The 19768-nt window shown below is 38.0% G+C and overlaps 1 protein-coding gene across 10 annotated transcripts in view; it reads left to right on the top strand.

Moving 5' to 3' along the window:
* Window positions 1-19768, top strand: part of NBEA (neurobeachin) — a 726466-nt gene that overhangs the window by 386512 nt on the left and 320186 nt on the right. For all 10 annotated transcript variants that reach the window (XM_070049020.1, XM_070049018.1, XM_051831739.2 and 7 more), the window contains one exon: window positions 18715-18823. In XM_070049020.1, coding sequence (XP_069905121.1) covers window positions 18715-18823 — 109 coding nt within the window. The remainder of the gene's footprint in view (window positions 1-18714; window positions 18824-19768) is intronic.

Raw genomic sequence — 19768 nt, 5'->3', positions numbered from 1 at the left:
GGTTAATGTAATAATATGCTCTCATGTATTCCAGTTTCTGAGACTTAATTGAAGTTGTAGCTTAAAATAAGAAAATAAAATGCTGATCTATGGATTCTTGTTTTCACGCAACAGAAATTACCTAGTTCCAGAGCTTTTTCATAACAGTTCATTAGATGAGGAATAGGGATATTTTTCAAATAGTATTAATTCTGTCTCCTCAGCCCACCTTCTCTTTGTAATGCCTTGCTCCCTTCCACAACAAGTTTTCAGGTACCTGTCTCAGGCTCCAAAATTATCCTTCAGATTTATCTTCCTTATCTTTTTTCTTCCCCAATCAAAACACAAGTTTCCATAGTGAATAGATCCCAAGACAAGTGTAGGTCTGGTTTTTCTATGAATATATACAATAGATTTCATACAATCAGTCGACCCAAAGATATGAATAATGATAGATTTCTTCCTCTGGGACACATTTTGTATTTTAAGAGAATAAATGTGGGGGGTTGTTCCTAATACCCACTTATTGATGGAGATCTTTAAATCTTTGGTATATTTTCTGTCTTACCTTTTTCTACCCCAGTAGAAAATCTCAAAATAATAGTCTGCTATACAAAGACTATGCCCCATTTTTCTGATCATACAGCCCATGAAATTGGTAAATTTCATTGGGCCATGCTTCACAAAAGAGTTTGACCAGCAGTATGATGCATAACTAATATACCAAGTTATAGTTCTGAAATATAAATGTGCAGAATTGCTTTCGTTTGAATTCTGTATGAATTCTGTATGGATATGGTGATCCATAACTATGTGATAAGATCTGCCATCTTTTCTTTTTCAGTACAAAGATAGCCAATATTTTAATATGTACCTTTCAGAACAGTGAACTGTCATTTTTGAGTACTTAGCATTCATCAATGACTGCAATTTTTCCCCACTTGCTCCACATTATAGCCCATGACGTGTTTTTTCTCTTAAAGAAAAAACTCTCTTAGGGAATACAGAAGACTTATGATCAGAGACTCTCTTTTCAGAAACTATAAGGTGTTGATTCAGTTTTATTTCCTCAAGTGTAGCCTTATTGTTCAAGAAGCTGTAGAACTCAAAGCTTGCAAATATTTTCTAAAATAAAAATTGCAAGTTTTTCCAGACATAAATTGATTAAAGAACTTTAGCACAGCAAGCAGTTGAGCATCTCAGATCCATTGACACCATGCCTCAGAGTCACCAGAAACACTCTGCTTTCCTTCTGAGACTTTGGGGTCAGGAGTGACAGTACATCTGCTCCAGTGCCGTGTGATCGCTTCCCTTTAAATCCATGTTTTTTCTACACTAAATAGTATTTTAAAATATAATCTTATGTTTTGGACAAACACTCTTCCCCCTAGTTTGTAAAAAGTGTAAAACAGTGAACCCCATGTTCTAATGAGGAAACTGAACCTAAGAGGAAAATTTATTTGCCCAAGGTCATAATGCTAATAAACAGCAGAACTTAGATATAAACTAGTTCTGCCTTTTGTCCCCTCATTCATGTCTACATGATAAAAGACTAGTTTTTCTGACCTCTTTTATTGCATTAGCTATTGGTTAATTTGTTTCTTTCATCAAATTACAAAAATTACTTAGATTTAAAATTCAAGATCTTAGAGTCTTAGGTCAAAGACAAGCAATATAAATTAGAACAAAGTACATAAAATAAGATACTTCCTTGAACATCAGCTCTTGCTTTGCTGATTGTTTGGAATATAATTTGTTTTGTCTGCTGATTTCTTTCTTTCAATATCCATGATGATTCTTTCATTAGAACAGGAACACGCAGAATTGAACAAACTGTTTCATTTTAATATTTCCTTGGAAAATTAAACTTATAGTTGAAGATGAAGCCCACATTATTCACTTCCTCTGTTGTATGCATACTGCAAGTAAAGAAAATGTTTTGTAATAGATATCACTATGTTATCTTATAGTTTTATTTACCTCATCCTTTTATTTATATAATTTTCTGTCCATTAAATGTACCATAGAATTTATATTGTTTTAAAAAGAATGTTATTCTGAAAATCCTGTTTCTTCTTTACTCTGCCTTCCCACATGACATATTCATGCATTGAGTCAGTCACTCAGCCACTCAGCTGTTAGCCATATACTACCTGTGAGTTCATACTTCATGATAGGTGCCTTGCAAATCATGTTGCATACAGACATGCACAGGCATTATTCAAAATTTATCACTTTTTACAGGTTAAGAGAGAAAGATGTGTAAAAAGAAATATACCACAAAAGTGAAAAGGATATAAAACAGTATGGATGTTAATTAACATGATTTTGCCATTTATAATGTATTCATATTTCAAAATGACATGTCATACTACAGATACAACCTTTGTCATTTGGAAAAAATAAAAAGTGAAGAAGGAAAACATAAGACAATTGACAAGTATTGCAATGCCCAAAACATTGTAGAGAATGGGAGAGGTCTTCTAGCTCTGCTCGCAACAGGAGGTGGCAGTGTTTACAGAAATAAAGATGGCATTTTATAAAAAGGTTCTGAAATAGCATGAATCACTGGAGGAACTACTAAGATCATTCTATATTATAGGCTAAATATCTTTAAATGGCAGCAGATAAGGTGGAGAAATAAACAAACACTAGATATACTAAGAAGTTTGAGTGTTATCTTGTATGTTATGGGGAACAACTTGAGAAATTTGAGTTTAGATAACACTGATGAAAAGTGTATTAGAATGGTAAGAGATTTGAGGGACAGAAAAGTATGAGGTTATGATAATATAGTTGAGAGATGATTAAAGTATAAACTGAAGCAATGTCATTGAAAGAAATCAACAGACTAAAAGGATTTACCTTAAGAGATAAAATTGAGTAGCTTTGTTGATTAATTCAATATAGAATATTTTAAAAGCATTTTAAAAAATTTGAGAGGCAGACAGAGGCAGTTGACAGAGGAGAAAAGAGAACTCCCATCTGCTGATTTACTCCCTAATGCCTGCAATGGCTAGACTAGGGCCCCATTACAGTCCCCCAGCTGGCTGGCAGAAACCCAACCATTCGAGCCATCACTGCTGCCTCCCAGAGTCCATACCAGCAAGAAGCTAGAGCCAGGAACCAGAGCTGGAAATCAGATCCAGACACTCTGAAAAGGGCTGCAGGCATGCTAACTGGTGTCTTAATTGCTTGGTCAAATGCCTTCTCCTTTTAAGAATATTTTAAAGCCACATTTCAGGGATTAAAAAGTGAGTAATACCTTCCACTAAAGCTATATGGGTTACTCAGTGCTATGAGATTACCAACTCTCAGAACATTGTCATTCTACCTGTGGCACACTTTCTATGGCATCATAGAGCTTATGAGTGATTTAAGGCTATACCAGGGCCATCCCTTCCCTCTATAAGTTAGTGCCACTAGGAGAAGGAATGCCCTTAGGACATATGCCCAAAGTAGCAATGCTGTTGTAAACCTTTAGCCAGAAATGAACTAGAAATATTAAGTCTAAGCTAATTTCTTTATGGGAGACTGATTGAGTTCTAGTAGGCACTTATATTTTTTTAGGATTTATTTATTGATTTGTTTGAAAGACAGTTACAGAGACATAAAGACAGAGAGAGTCTGAGAGAAACAGAGATCTTCCATCCACTGGTTCACTCCTCAGATGGCTGCAAGGACCTGAGCTCGGATCTCCATCTGGTTCTCCCATGTGAGTGGCAGGAGCCCAAACACTTGGGCCATCTTCTGCTGCTTTCCCAGCCTCATTAATGGGGAGCTGGTTCAAAAGTGGAGCAGCTAGGACTCGAACTGGCACACATGTGGATGCTGGCATTGCAGGTGGCAGCTTAACTAGTGCACTCTTCTTGCTACTGACAGAACAAAGAGTAAGCTAGCTATAGAAAAACACACAGGTCAGTTCCATCTGACTCCCACTGATTGAAACCAGATGATGTCATAACCAAAGATGATTAAGTATATGATACTTAAAGATAGTGTGCTTGACAATCATCAAGAGATAAGACAGATGTAAGTCTGAATACCACAGAGATTAGAATTGTGAAATAAAGGAAATAAAACTACACAAAGTAAAATGAAAATGAATAGGGGTGGAGCCAAGATGATGGTTGAGTGAGAGGTTCCAGTCACCACCTCCCCGCAGACACCAATGTAAACAGCTGTACACACACCAAGTCACTTTCCCAAGAGCTACAGAAGCCAAGTGAGAGCACAATGCCTCATCCTGTTATAATCTTAAGAAAAGTTGTGTTGAAGAAAGCAAGGAGAAAAGAATTGCCTGCACCACCCCTCCCCCAGCTCCAAGGGGCTGAGCATAAGGAGAGGATTCCTGCTGGGGAGAGGAAGAGTGAACTGAGTCCCAGACCAGGCCCACTGCAAACAGATTTAATCAGAATGAGTCTCCCTACCAAGTCCCCTAGGCCCACATCCTGTCTCATTCCTCTTGCCGTGTTGGGCAAATAACAAGAAATCACAGGAATGTTCTGGGACTCAGTGCCAGGTTGATAAATCCAAGCAGTAAGTGGTCCTAACAGCATATGTACCCAGACCAGTGCCTACAGAGTGTCTGCACCTACTTCAGTGCCCAGCAGAGTTTTGTGTTTTGGGTTGAGCAGTCTTATACCCCAGGCAGTGTCACTATTGGCTGGTAAGTGTGGCATCAGCCAGTGAGCCCATCTCAATAAGAGAAAACCACAGCAGCCTGAGCTCTGGTACCCAAAGGCTGCACAGACCTTTGAGTGAGGACTCCAAATGTGATATAGCATCATGGCATTCAGAGATGCAGGACAAGGAGTCTCGGTGTACCACAGGCCAAGAAAGAGGCTCATAAGGATGGAATGTCCCTTTTTAGTTACTTCTGCAGTTCATACTGGACAACACAGCTACTGCAGATTTGGGACAAATTTGAGTTTGGGGAGTACTATAAAACTGAATCACTAAAATCATATCAACAGTTTACACAGGGTGAAGTACAACTTTGGGTAGTATATAAGAAGTAGCCATAGGCTCAGAAAAAAATAAACAGACTGCTTAGAATTTCTAGAAGGACAGCCACAAACAGAGCCACATTACCATAACTAATCCTTCAAAGCACAGATGATGCCAAGAACTTCCCAGGAACCATGACCTCACCTAAAAAGCAAAGTAAAATGGAAGAAACAAATCATCTGGGAATTAAAATTTTCAAATGCTTGGATGCATATTTCTAATTAGCTGTTTTAAGGAAATTCAACAAAATTCAAGAGAACACAGAAAAACAATCCAATATTCTAACATAGAGATTTGATAGATGGAAATAATTAAATAAAAACAAACAGAAATCCTTCAATTAAAAATTATATAAGGGGCTGGTGCTGTGGCATAGCGGGTAAAGCCGCCACCTGCTGTGCCGGCATCCCAAATGGGCACTGGCTCGAACCTCAGCTGCTCCACTTCCCATCCAGCTCCTTGTAGTGGCCTGGGAAGCAGTAGAGGATGGCCCAAGTCCTTGTGTCCCTGCACCTGCATGGGAGACCAGGAAGAAGCTCCTGGCTCCTGGCTTCGGATCGCCACAAGCTCTGGCCATTGCAGCCAGTTAGGGTGTGAATCAGCAGATGGAAGACCTCTTTATCTCTTTCTCTGCCTCTCCTTCTCTCTCTGTGTAACTCTGACTTTCAAATAAATAAATATTTTTTTAAAAAATTACACTAAGTGAAATTTAAAACAATAGAAGGCATCAGTAGCAGAAAGGTCAAACAAAAGAACCAGGCTATTTGAAAATAAACAGTTGGAGGAGAAAAAAGAAAAAGAATCCAGAGAATTGAAGAAATCTGACAGGAAATATGAAATAGCATGAAAATATCAAATATTTGGGATTCTAGGATTCAAAAGGGACTTGAGAACCCCAAAGGAGTAAAAAGCATATTCAAAAAGATAATGAGACAGAACTTCTCAAACCTATGGAAAGACAGAGCTATCCAGGTATGCAGAGGTCAAAGGTCACTGTCAGATTCAAAGCAACCAACACAAGACATTACAGCCAAACTCTCCAAGGTTAAAAATAGAGAATATTCTCAAAGCTGCAAGAGAAAAGAAGCTAATAGGACACATCAAGGGATCCTAATTCATCTGACTGCAGACTTCTCAGGAGAGACCTTACAGAACAGGAGGGAGTAGAATGAGACTTTTATTGTACTGAGAGAAAAAAAATAAGCTATTCTTCAGATAAGAGGGAGTTGTAAAGACATTCCCAAACAAAAGCTGAGAGAATTTACCAGCACCAGACCTGTGTTGCAGGAAATGCTAAGGGAAGCTCTTCAAACTGAGGGAGAGGTACAAGGAGAGGGAGAGAAAGGGAGAGATGCTATCTATCTGCTTTCTCTCCCCAGATGGATGCAATGGCTGGGGTCAGGCCAAGCCAGCTTCTCCTGGGTCTCCCATATGGACAGCAGAGGCCCAAGCACTTGGGCTATCTTCCATTGCTTTTTCCAGGCCATTAGCAGGGGCCTGTATCAGCAGTGGAACAGCCATGACATGAACTGATACCCATTTGGGATGCTGGGTCACATGTAGAAGCTTTACCCACTGTGCCAAAATACCAAGCCCTCTATGTCTTAATTGGAGAATTTATTCCAGTGATATTTATAGTAATTATTGATATGTAAAGTCTTTCTTCTATCATTTTGATATTTGTTATGTGTGTGTATATTACAATTCCTTTTCTTCCTCTTATAATTTTCATTCATGGCTAAGTGGTTTCTCTAGTGGTATACTTCTCTAGTGGTGTACTTTGATTCTCTAGTGGTGTACTTGATTCCTTACTTACTGTTTTTGGTTAAGTCTGTTATAGGTTCTTGCTTTGTGGTTACCATGTGGCTTATATAAAACTTCTTTTGGCTGTAACAGGCTATCTGAATATGGTCTGAATATGGTAACAATTTAACACTGATGATAAGGACAGAGAAAGAAACAAACAGAAAACAAGGAAATAAGAAATCCTAGTGAAGAATTCTACAACTGTTCTCCATTCCTCCCTACATTTTGAATTTTTCATGCTGCTTTGATCACTTTCAATATTGCCCATGTCCTAATTTGTTAATATAGTGATTATAATGTTTTTAGCTCTCACAGAGAGGATATTGATGGTTTACATGCCATGTTTGCAATATTAGAGCATTCTGAATGTGTTTGTATACAAGTTGCTCTTACCAGTGACTTTTCTACCTTCTAATATTTTCTTCTCAATTGTTAACGTTTCTGTCTTTCAGTTTGAAAAAGGGGGGGAGGGGTCATACTGACTAAATGGATTAAGAAACAGGACCCAATTATGCTGCTTCCAAGAAACTTACTTTACCTCCTTTATCCAAAGATACACATAGACTGAAAGAAAAAGGATGGAACAAGATATTCAATGTAGATAGTACCCAAAGGAAAGCAAGAATAGCAATACTTAAAATAGACTTTAAAAGCAGTAAAAAGAGACCAGCAACATCATTATATAATGAGAAAGAGCTCAATCCAACAAGAGGAAATAACATTTAAAAATAAATATGTTCCCAATATTGGAGCACCAAAATAAATAAAGCAAATATTAGAAGACCTAAAGAGAGACATAGATTTCAATATAATAATAGTAGTGGACTTTAACATCCCAATGACAGAAATGGACAGATAATATAGGACGAAAAAAAAAAAACAAACAGTTGAATTGCACCCTAAATCAATTGGCCCTAACAGACATCTACAAAATTTGCCATCCAACAACAGTAGAATACACATTCTTCTCAACAGCACATGGAACATTTTAAAGAATAGATCATGCTAGATCACAAAACAAATCTCAGCAAACGAATGGATAAAGAAAATTAGATACATAAACACAATGGAATATCATTCAGTGACTGAAATCGTGTCACTTGCAACAACATGGATGGGACTGAAGGTTATTATGTTAGGTGAAATCTGCAAAGCACAGAAAGACATATATCACATGATCTCATTCACACATGGAGTAAAATATAGGTGATCTCAAGAAGATAAGTAACACTATATGGATGATTACCAGAAACTGGTGAGGAAATTGTGAAGGGAGAGATTGGGAAAAGTAGGTAGATGTGTACTAAGTTATAGCTAGATAGGATTAAGAAGCTCTGGTATTCAGTTGCACAGTAGGACAACTATAGATAATGTACTGTGTATTTCACTATTTAAAAAAATAAGGTAGGATTTTGGATGCTTTTACCATAAAGAAATGTTAAATTTTTGAAAGGATAAATTTATTTACATAAATTTGATTAGATAGTACATAATATATACATGTAATGAAATATCACTTAGTACCCCATAAATATGCATAGTTTTGTATGTCTGCTAACATTTTGATTATAGAAAGGAGGGTGATGAATAGATGAAGAGAACTAATTCTCAAGAGTTGCCAAAAGGTCATGTTTTCAGGAAAAAAAAACATTCCTGGGATGCAATGAAGAAAGTATTACGCATATACAACAGAAAAAAATTAATAGAAACTATGACTGAGGAAACACTAATACTTGACTTTCTAAACAAAGATGGAAAGTACAGATTCTGCTCTTCTTAAAATGGGATTATGTCCCATTAGACCTACTGTAAACTGAAAATATCTTACGATTAAAGTGTATTTAGTGCACCAAGTCTACCAGACATCAGAGCTTGGTCTAGCCTAACTTGAATGTGCTCAGACTTTGGCACTAACATAATGCTTAGTTTATAATAGAGTATTTAGTATCTCATGTAATGTACTGAATTATGTATGTATTGATAGTAAAATACAGAATGATTGTTTGGATACACTTTCACATCATTGTGAAGTTGAAAATCTTAAGTTGAGCCATAATAAATTAGGGGTCATCTATATTATGTTTTCTGACTTAAAGGAAATATGTCTAATGAAGTAAAAGAACTAATTAAAATTGTTTCTCACCAAACTGAGAATATAAATGTAAAAATGAACAAAATAGAAATTTGGAGTTGAAAAGTATACAAAATGAGAGATGTATTAAATGGACTCAAAAACAACTTAATTTGACAGAAGAAATAATCAGTGAATTAGAAGACAGACGATTTTTTCATTTGAAGAAAATTTAAAAAGAAGGTAGAAAAGTGGACAGAACCTATGAAACTTGTGGAAAATCATCCAGCATATGAAAATATGCCTAAGTGGAGTCCCAAAAGGAGAGGGTAGAGAGAAAAGGACAGAAGGTATAGTGAAAAAGTACTGAAAAAAACTTCCCAAATGTTACCCCAAAATCAGTCTAATGTGCCTGGGAAAGCAGCAGAAGATGGCCTAAATCCTTGGCCCCTGCACCCATGTGGGAGACCCAGAAGAAGATATAGGCTCTTGGTTTTGAATTGGCCTGTTAAGGCCATTTAGGGAGTGAATCAGCAGATGAAAGACCTCTCTCTCTCTCTCTCTCTCTCTCTCTCTCTCTCTCTGCCTCTGCCTCTTTGTAACTCTGTCTTTCAAATAAATTAATAAATCTTTTTAAAAAGGCTATAAGAAAGAGAATTCCAAAAAAGATAACTGTTGTAGTGCTTGAAGTATATATTTTAACTCCTTTTTCCTCTCTTAAAAAAAAGCTGCATATAATATTAATTTCCAAACATGGGTTTTGGGTTTAGGGATACATGGTATACATCTGTAATTTGTGGTATTAATAGCCTAAAAAAATAGAACAGAATGGCTATACAAAGCAGCAAAATGCTGTTACTGGTGAATTAAATTGATATTAATCCAGATTATTAGAAGTTAAGGTGTTAATAGTGACCCAAAGATAAACATAAAGAAAATGAAAAATAATTTAAGAGAAGTCACAAAGGAAATAAAATCCTACAGTTTTTTAAAAAGTATATCGTACAAAAGAAGATAGGCAATCGAGCCAGAAAGAAAACTTAAACATTCCACCTAGATAAACCAGAAAAAAGTGAGAACAAACTCTTCCATAGCAAGCTGAAAGAAGGAAATAATGAAAGATAAGTATAAATACAGGATTGGAAAATAATAAACATTGTACTCAAGGTTCTAGCCAGGGCAGTTAGTTAAGAAAATGAAATTAGGGGCCAGCGCTGTGGCTCACTTGGTTAATCCTCCACCTGCGGCACTGGCATCCCATATGGGAACCAGGTTCTAGTTCCAGTTGCTCCTCTTCCAGTCCAGCTCTCTGCTGTGGCCCGGGAAGGCAGTGGAGGATGGCCCAAGTGCTTGGGCCCCTGCACCCGCATGGGAGACCAGGAAGAAGCACCTGGCTCCTGGCTTTGTATCAGCGCAGTGCCGGCCTTAGCGGCCATTTGGGGAGTGAATCAACGGAAGGAAGACCTTTCTCTCTGTCTCTCTCTCACTGTCTACAACTCTACCTGTCAAATAAAAAAATTTAAAAAAAAAGAAATTAAACATTTTCATTGGAAAGGAATAGGTGAGACTCTGCATATCTATAAGGTGGAATTTTATAATAGCATTCTTCAAAAAATTCATTAAAAATGTGTATTATGGAAAAACTGAGTGGATTTCAAATATTTTTGCAACAAAATAAGCTTCTCTTTTAATTTCACTTTTCATAAATACCCAATTTTATGAAACCAATAAATAAGTTCAATAATGATGAGGGGTACAAGGTCAAAATACAAAAATTAGGTGCATTTCTATACAGTAGTAACTAATCATATGAAAATTAAATTAAGAACACGATCATATTTATGGTAAACCACAAAGAATAAGATAATGATAACCTAAAAGAATGCCCAACACCACTATATCTAGAAAGGCTAATCGAAACTACATTGAGATGCTATGTGATACTCATTGCTATAGGAGCAATCAAGAAAACAGAAAATAAAGTGGTAAAATTACAAGAAATTGCAACCCAGAACACAGATAATAGGACTGTAAAATGATACAGTTCACTGTCCAAAACATTATGGCAGAATTACCATATGATTCACCTCTGGTTTTGTACCCAAAAGAATTGAAACCAGAGACTCAAAGAATTATATGTATACTCATGTTTCTAGTTGCATTATTTGTAGTAGTCAAAAGATTAAAGCAACCCAAATGTCTACTTGCAGATGAAAGGAAAAACAAACTGTGGGATCTAATTCAGCCACAAAAAAAGAATGAAATTCCAATTCATACTACCAGATGGATGATCCTTGAAGTTATACTAATTGAAATAAGCCAGTCATAAAATGATCCATGATTCCATTTATATGAGTTTCCTAGAGTAGTGAAATCCCTGGAGATGGAATGGTTGCCAGGAGCCAAGAAGTTATCAGAGGAAGCACTGGCGAGTTCTTTTTTCTCTTAATTGATTTTTTTCCCATTTTATTGGAAAGTAGAGAGGAAGGGAGGATGATAATTCATGGCCCTAATACTCCCAAGAGCTGAGGCTGGGCCAGGAGCCCAGAACTCAGTGCAGGTCTCTCATAGGCAGGGACCTAATGACATGAGCCATCACCTGTCACCTCCCAGGGTGTGTGTTAGCAGGAAGCTGGATCAGACAGAAGTGGAGTTAGAACACAAACCCAGGCATTCTTCATGGGATGTGGGTATCCCAAGGAGTATCTTACCTGCTGTACCAACCCTGGGAGTTACTTTTTAATAAATAAGATATATTTTTGAAAGGAAACAAGTTCTATGGGTGGGTGGTGGGAATGGTAGCAAAATAGTGTGAATTTAGTATTACAAACTGTATACTTAAAAATAGGATGGTACATTTTATGTGTATTGTGTTGCAATTAAAATTTCTTTAAATAAGACATTTGGGAATAAATTCATCTAAATAAATTCAATACTTTACATCAAAAAATATAGAACATTGTTGAAGGGAATTATGAAAGCTAGAAATAATTGAAAAGGGCCGGTGCCGTGGCTCAACAGGCTAATCCTCCGCCTAGCGGCTCCGGCACACCAGGTTCTAGTCCCGGTCGGGGCGCCGGATTCTGTCCCAGTTGCCCCTCTTTCAGGCCAGCTCTCTGCTGTGGCCCAGGAGTGCAGTGGAGGATGGCCCAAGTGCTTGGGCCCTGCACCCCATGGGAGACCAGGAGAAGTACCTGGCTCCTGCCTTCGGATCAGCGCAGCGGCCATTTGAGGGTGAACCAACGGCAAAAGGAAGACCTTTCTCTCTGTCTCTCTCTCTCTCACTGTCCACTCTGCCTGTCAAAAAAATAAAAAATAAATTAAAAAAAAATAATTCAAAAGACCTTCAACATTAATGAATTGGAAGACATAGTAATTTCAAGATGTTGGTACTCTATACATTTATTTTCAGAGTCAGTGCAATCCCTATCAAAATTTCAGCTGCCTTTTTCTTCTAGAAGTGAACAAACTCTTCCTCAACTTAGTATGAAATTTCAAGGGACACAAAATACCCAAAACAGTCTTCTAAAAAGAGAAAATTTGGAAGACCCTCACACTTTCTGGTTTCAAAGCTTGGTACAAAAGATACAGTCATCAGAACAGTGTGGTGTTGGGAATAAGACCCACAGACCAATGTATTAGAATTAAGAGTCCAGAAATAAATCCATACATTTATTGCCAATTGATTTTCAACAAGAGTTCCAAAACCATTCAATGGTAAAAACATAGTTCTTTCAGCAGTGCAAAATGAATTCAGATTCATATGGAAAAATTAACTCAAAATGCATGAAGGACCTAAATGTAAACCCTGTAACCATTAGAAGGAAACATTGAAGAAAATCTGTATGACCTTGGATTAGGCAGTGGTTTTCTTAGATATGATTCATATGCAAAGAAAAAACATGTAAATTGACAGTCATGAACATTTAAAGCTTTTATGTGTCCAAAGATGTTCATTATTACAAATTGAAAAAACAACAACAGCATTGGTAGAAATGCTTGCAAATCATGTGTCCGATAATAGTCTAGTGTCCTGCTGTCCAGAATATATAAAAAAAACTCTTACAACTGAACAATAAAAAGAGCCAACAATCCAATTTTAAAATGTGCAGAATTGAGTAACATTTATCCAAAGAAGGTATACAAATGGTCAGTAAGTTCATGAAAATCATGCTTAGCATAGTCATTAAAGAAATATAATTCAAAACCATAATGAGACATCATTTCATACTTACTAGAATTGAAATAATTTTTAAAGTAGACAAGAACACATATTGACAATGGTTTGCAAAAAATGAAACCTTCATATGTTGATGGGGATATAAAATACTGCAGCTGCTGTAGAAAACAGTTTTGGTATTATTCAAGCTAAACATAGATACTATATGATGGAGAAATTCATTTAGTTATGAACTCAAGAAAATTGCAAATGTGTTCACGCAAAAACTTACACCAAAGTTTATAACAGAAATATTCATAATAGTTCAAAAGTAAAACAAACCCAGATGCCTATCAACTAATAAATGGATAAACAAAAATGTAATATGAATACAAAAGAGTATTATAATTATTCCGTCATGAAAAGGAGTGAAGAGGCAGTGTTGTGGTGTAGCTGATAAAGCTGCCACCTGTGGTGCTGGCATCCCATCTGGGCAACAGTTAGAGTCTCAGCTGCTTCACTTTCAATCCAGCTTCCTGCTGACATGCCTGAGAAAGCAGTGGAGGATGGCCCAACTGATTGGGCCCCTGCACCGGCGTGGGAGTTCTCCAAGAAGCTCTTGGCTCCTGGCTTCTGAGTGGCCTAACTCTGGCCATTGTGGCCATTTTGAGGAGTAAGCCAGCAAATGGCAGATCTCTCTCTCTCTCTCTCTCTCTTTCTCTCTTTCTCTCTTTCTCTCTCTCTCTCTCTCTCTCTCTCTCTCTCTCTCTCTCTGTGTCCCCCCTCCGCTGTAACTCTGCCTTTCAATAAGTTAAATAAGCCTAAAAAAAAAAAAAAATGACGTACTGATTCTTGCTAAAACACAGAAGTACATGGAAGATATTATGCTGTGTGAAAAACAGCACACAGAAGGCTATGTATTATGTGATTTCATTTAAAATACCCACAGTAAGAAAATCCACAGAGGACAGGAGGAAGAGGAAATTGAGACAACAGTTGGGGCCGGCGCTGTGGCAAAGTGGGTTAATCCTCCACCTGCGGCGCCAGCATCCCATATGGGCACCGGTTCTAGTCCAGGCTGCTCCTCTCCCAATCCAGCCCTCTGCTGTGGCCTGGGAAGGCAGTAGAAGATGCCCCAAGTCCTTGGGCCCCTGCACCCATGTGGAAGACCAGGAAGAAGCTCCTGGCTCCTGGCTTCGGATCGGTGCATCTCTGGCCATTGCAGCCATTTGGGGAGTGAACCAATGGAAGGAAGACCTCTCTCTCTCTCCCCCTCTCTCACTGTCTCTAACTCTGCCTCTCAAATAAATAAATAAAATGTTAAGGAAAAAAGAAAAAAAAAGAGACTAAGTTAATAGTTATGGAGAGTTATATATGCACATTTTTTTCAAATATATTTATTTTTCAAGTGAATGAGGTTATGATAGTAAAGACATACATACTTCCTTTCAAAATCTGAGTAAAAACAAGTTTACTATGAAAAAGAAATACATAGTTCATCACCGATGTCATTTGGTTTTGTGAGTTTCCTTAACAGTCCAAATTTAGGAGTGAGGGACCAATGTCTTAACTGAAGGTTACATATTTTCAGAGCCAGTAAAACAGGTATGGAATTGAGTGAAAGTGTTGGCAAGAGAGGGGTTAAGCGTGGGATAGAGGGATCACAGAATGTTGGGGGAAGTAGATTATTGCAAAGAAAGGAAGACTAGTAGAAAAACAAAGGAATGGAAGAACTTAAGGTTAGAAGAAGTCAACAGTTTATTTATCTTGGTGCAGGTGGTCAGATTAGTGAAAGGGAGAAAGTTGGAAGGGTAGGAGGGTGTGATCAAAGAGTAGGCTCTTGAAGCTTAAAGATGAAAAGTGCTGTCACTTACAGCCAATAGAGGTATTTCCTGAAGTAAGATGGAATTCAAGATCACTGGAATTAAAAAGGTCAAGGAATCTTGAGCTACTGTCACGAGTAGTTTTTCATGTGGTCACCCAGAATGAAGGTGAGAGTCAGGAAGATACCTTCTCCTTAGGGTAAATAAAACAACATAGATTAGTTGATGTGTAACTCCTAAATGCAAGAGATAGGAAGACAGACTTACAGATAATTGACACAATTTCTCAGCCAAGAGTCATTCCTTATATAGAGCCTAACACCACCCCCACCCACCCCACCCCCACCCCTTGTCTCTTTATTTTGCCAGTCCCAGGCTTTGCTCCTGGGAATGATGCCTATTAACCAGGCAGACCATGAGCCTTTCCCTTCCTGCTGTGTCTCCTGTTAATCTATTTAAGTTTCATAATCTGCACTAATTTGCACATATTAGATTTCTTCCTGTCTTTCTTTAGAAAGTCTTCAGCATACATGAACAAAAACATTGAATTGAATCCTCCAATATCTCACATCTCTCTTTTCAAGCCTATCTAAAAAATGTAGGCCAGTAATTTCATCAAAAGTCAATAGTATGAGTTTACATTATGGCATTGTTTGCCTCTTTTATTTTCCCCAACCCTCTCAGTGACTAAGACAGGCTGGCTGTATGAGTGTTTGCCCTTCCACACCATTGGCAGAGGAATTTGAACCGTTTTCCCCAAGTGTTGATTTCTCTACCCTTCGTGTTCATTTCATAATTTACATTTTGGTTAACTTTTGGTCTCAAAACTGCACAACATTCCCATTGAAATGTTCCTATTTTCCTCTCCAGTGATTGGAGAAATTACTGCCACATGCTGCTTGGAAATATCACCACCTTTCCTGCTGCTGTGCAAGGTTTTAATGGAGCCTCCGTCATATGGCCAGAGCCATTCCCACTGGTCCTAGAGTGACAGGGTGGATATTTAATCCAAATCGCATCATGGAGTAATTAAATCTGTGTCAGAGGCAGACATGGATTGTGGAAAGATCTCTACTGAGAACTGTCTTGAGTTCACTCCTGCCCAGAACTGACATTACTATCCTGAAATAAAAGAGCCATTCACCTGTCAGTTTTTGTGGAAGATGCCACGTAGACATTGCAAATACTTTGCTGGAAAAATACTAAAATTTTAGTGCTGTGTAATTCAACATTAATACATTGGAGTGAACAAATAAATTCAGGACAGTAAGACTTACCTGAAAGACAAATACAGCTTTTTAAAATTGTATTTAAAAAGTAATCTAGAAATATAAGGATATATACTATTTTTTCCTTTTGCTTAACATGTTTATCATTGAAGAAGACATGTTTGCAAAGGTAGTTATACTGTAGTAGAGAATATAGCAGGAATTAATATAAGGTGTAATTTCTACATATAAAAATTAAAACAAATTTCATTCTACCCCATTCTGTTTGAAATTTATCACACCTGGAACAAGAAAAAAATGAGCAGTGGATAAAAATGATAATATTGAAAATTAGTATCTTGATTAAAATCTCAAAGGGAAAAAATGGACAACGAATAAAAGTAAAAATTAGAACTGAATTTAAAAATGGACATAAATGATCTGAAACTACTTCATAAGCTTGCCTTTTAAGGAAAACTCAGAAGGATATGAGGTTAACTTTCCAAATATCTCTTGATTTTTAACATAAAATAATATTTGTTGTATAACACATATATGTTTATATTTGTATATACTCATATACATATATTTAAGAAGATACAAAAGGGCCTAATATTTGTTTCAGTTGAAGAATAAAAAGAATTAGATTGCCATGCAAAGGTGAATGGCAGAAGTGCACACAATATAAAAGTTATACTTGAAAACATATTAGTTAGTGAAGATATAATGCAAAATACAAAATTATGAGAAGTATTAAAAAAGTTATGATCCAGGACAAGATACTTTTCCTGAACCCTGATTTCTTATGATAAAAAATGAAAATGGGGCAGGTGTTTGGCCTAGAAGTAAAGTGCCTGTTATGATGCCTGTGTCATCCACCTTGGTGTGAGTTTTTTTTGTTTTTTTTTTTTTTTTGGACAGGCAGAGTAGACAGTGAGAGAGAGAGACAGAGAGAAAGGTCTTCCTTTGCCGTTGGTTCACCCTCCAAGAGCCAGGTGCTTCTCCTGGTCTCCCATGGGGTGCATGGCCCAAGGACTTGGGCCGTCCTCCACTGCACTCCCGGGCCACAGCAGAGAGCTGGCCTGGAAGAGGGGCAACCAGGACAGAATCCGGCGCCCCGACCGGGACTAGAACCCGGTGTGCCAGCGCCGCAAGGCGGAGGATTAGCCTAGTGAGCCGCGGCGCCGGCCTTGGTGTGAGTTCAACTCTTGGTTCTAGCTCCTAAATCCAACTTCCTGCTGATTCACACCCAAGGAAGCAGTGGTGATGGCTGTAGTAACTGGGCCCTTGACACCCACGTGGAAGACCTGGACTGAGTTCCTGACTTCTGGCTGTGACATCTCGTCTCCCCTTTTCAGCACCCCCACCCCGTACACAAAGTTGCAGACATTTGGGGCGTAAACTCACAGATGGGAGCACTCACTTTCTTTCTCTCTGTCCACTTCTCTCTCTTCCTGTATCTCTCTCTGCCTGTCAAATATATTTTTAATGAAAACAATAATATATGCTTTGAAGACTCTTGAGGGAATTAACTATGTGACAATTACCTGGTTTATTATATAGCTCTTCATAAATCACTTGGTTGTGTTAGCTGTTATACTCATTGTCATCATCATGATCATCATGTGGCTTAAATCAACAATCATATTGTTCTCACCTGATTCTCCTTGCCCGGGCTCAGAGAAGCAGTTCTTTTACTCCATGTGGAATTGCCTGGGTCTGCAGTTACCTGGGAGATTGACTTTGGCCTGAAAACTCACCTAGACCTAGGGGCCTAACTCCCTGTCTTACCCTTTTTTGAGAGTCTCCATGTGATGTAGGCTTGTCTCAGCAAAGCAGCAGTGCCCTACCCTCAGTACTCAGACAGCAACCGTTCTGCTATGTTCTGTTGCTTACAGGAAGTCACTGGTCTGGCCCAGATCTAAGTGAGCAAAGAATCCTTGTTTTGATGGGAAAAAGTCCCCACTGCAGAAGAGCATTTTATTTCAGCCATTTTGGGAAATCACTTTTGCCACATTTTATAAAACAAATGTAAAGCAGCTCCTTGTGTGTACATGTGAAAAAATATCCAAGATACGTTGCTAAAGGAGAAAAACTACATGTATAAAAATCTGTGTAATATATTAATCTTAGAAAGTAGAGGAGTGAATATATTTATATTTTTGGATATTTTAAAAGTCTCCAAAAACTAATCGGAGTGAGCACCTATTGTTGCTGCAAATTAGGTGAATAGAGGATATTGTTAGAGGCGTCTCACTGTTTATCTTATTATACATTTTTATAACATTTTGAATCCTCAGGTAAATAACATTGAATTTTAAAAGTGTTAGCTTTATGGCTATGTTGTTTTTCTGGAAACTGTGTTTTACTCTAGTTCATTTTAGAATTTGGAAGGTCAACAATTAAAGAAATTTTAGATGCCACTTAGTCCCATTATCTATATTAATTAAAATAAGAATTCAAATGATGGATTTCCGAACATGTAGTCATCCAGCTTATGTATGTAAATTTATTTCCAAGACAGTGAATTCTGTTAGTTAACAATTTTAAAACACTCCAACAAAAGTCCTTGATTTTGTTGAGTCAGCTATCTTTATACAGTTACCTGAATCGGGCTAAACATGCTATTAATAATTCCAACGCTGTTTCTCTTTTTAGATTACTGTGTCATGCTATGAAGGATCATATAGTTCGTGTGGCAAATGAAGCTGAGTTTATTTTGAACAGACAAAGAGCTGAAGATGTACATAAACATGCAGAGTTTGAGGTAAGGTTTGAGGAATAAATTAAGCTGTATGTTACAAGCCAGCAATCACCCATCTGTAACCTTACATAGGAATTTGTTTTTAAAGAAAAACATCTCATCAAAGTCATTTCAGGTTCTCTTTTTAAAAGATTTGGTAAAATGGCAGAGTTTTAGTTTATTTCTATCTCATTTAAAACATGAAGCAAGCCCTCCTGCCCTGTGCTTAACCACTTGGTAGGCTGAAGAAGTAGTTCTGTCTTTAAGAGTAAAGTTGGGGGCTGGCCTTAAGCACTGGCATTCTGTATGTGCGTCATACACACATATAGAATGAGACTCAGCTGCTCCACTTTCACTTCCAATCCCTCTCTCTTCTATGGCCTGGGAAAGCAGTAGAAGATGGCCCAAGTCCTTGGGCCCCTGCACCCACGTGGGAGACCCGGAAGAAGTAAATGGCTCCTGGCTTCGGATCAGCACAGCTCCAGCCATTGTGGCCAATTGGAGCGTGAACCCTCAGATGGAAACCTCTCTCTCTCTCTCTGCCTCTCTGCCTCTCTGCCTCTCTGCCTCTCTGCCTCTCTGCCTCTCCTCTCTGTGTAACTCTGACTTTCAAATAAATAAAGAGTTAGACAGTGAGAGAGAGAGAGAGAGAGAGAAAGGTCTTCTTTCCATTGGTTTACTCCCCAAATGGCCGCTGCGCTGATCATGAAGCCAGGAGCCAGGTGCTTCCTCCTGGTCTCCCATGCGGGTGCAGGGCCCAAGCACTTGGGCCATCCTCCACTGCCTTCCCAGGCCACAGCAGAGAGCTGGACTGGAAGAGGAGCAACTGGGACAGAATCGGGCGCCCTAGCCATGACTAGAACCTGGAGTACTGGTGCCACAGGCAGAGGATTAGCCTAGTGAGCTGGGATGCCGGCCCTCAAATAATCTTTAAAAAAAAAAAGTAAAGTCAAATAAAATTTTATAATA

The sequence above is a fragment of the Oryctolagus cuniculus genome, chromosome 9 (genome assembly GCF_964237555.1).
Source record: "Oryctolagus cuniculus chromosome 9, mOryCun1.1, whole genome shotgun sequence".
NCBI classification, from domain to species: Eukaryota; Metazoa; Chordata; class Mammalia; order Lagomorpha; family Leporidae; genus Oryctolagus; species Oryctolagus cuniculus.
The sequence above is the reverse complement of the archived record's forward strand: the minus strand, read 5'-3'. Positions and strand labels throughout refer to the sequence as shown.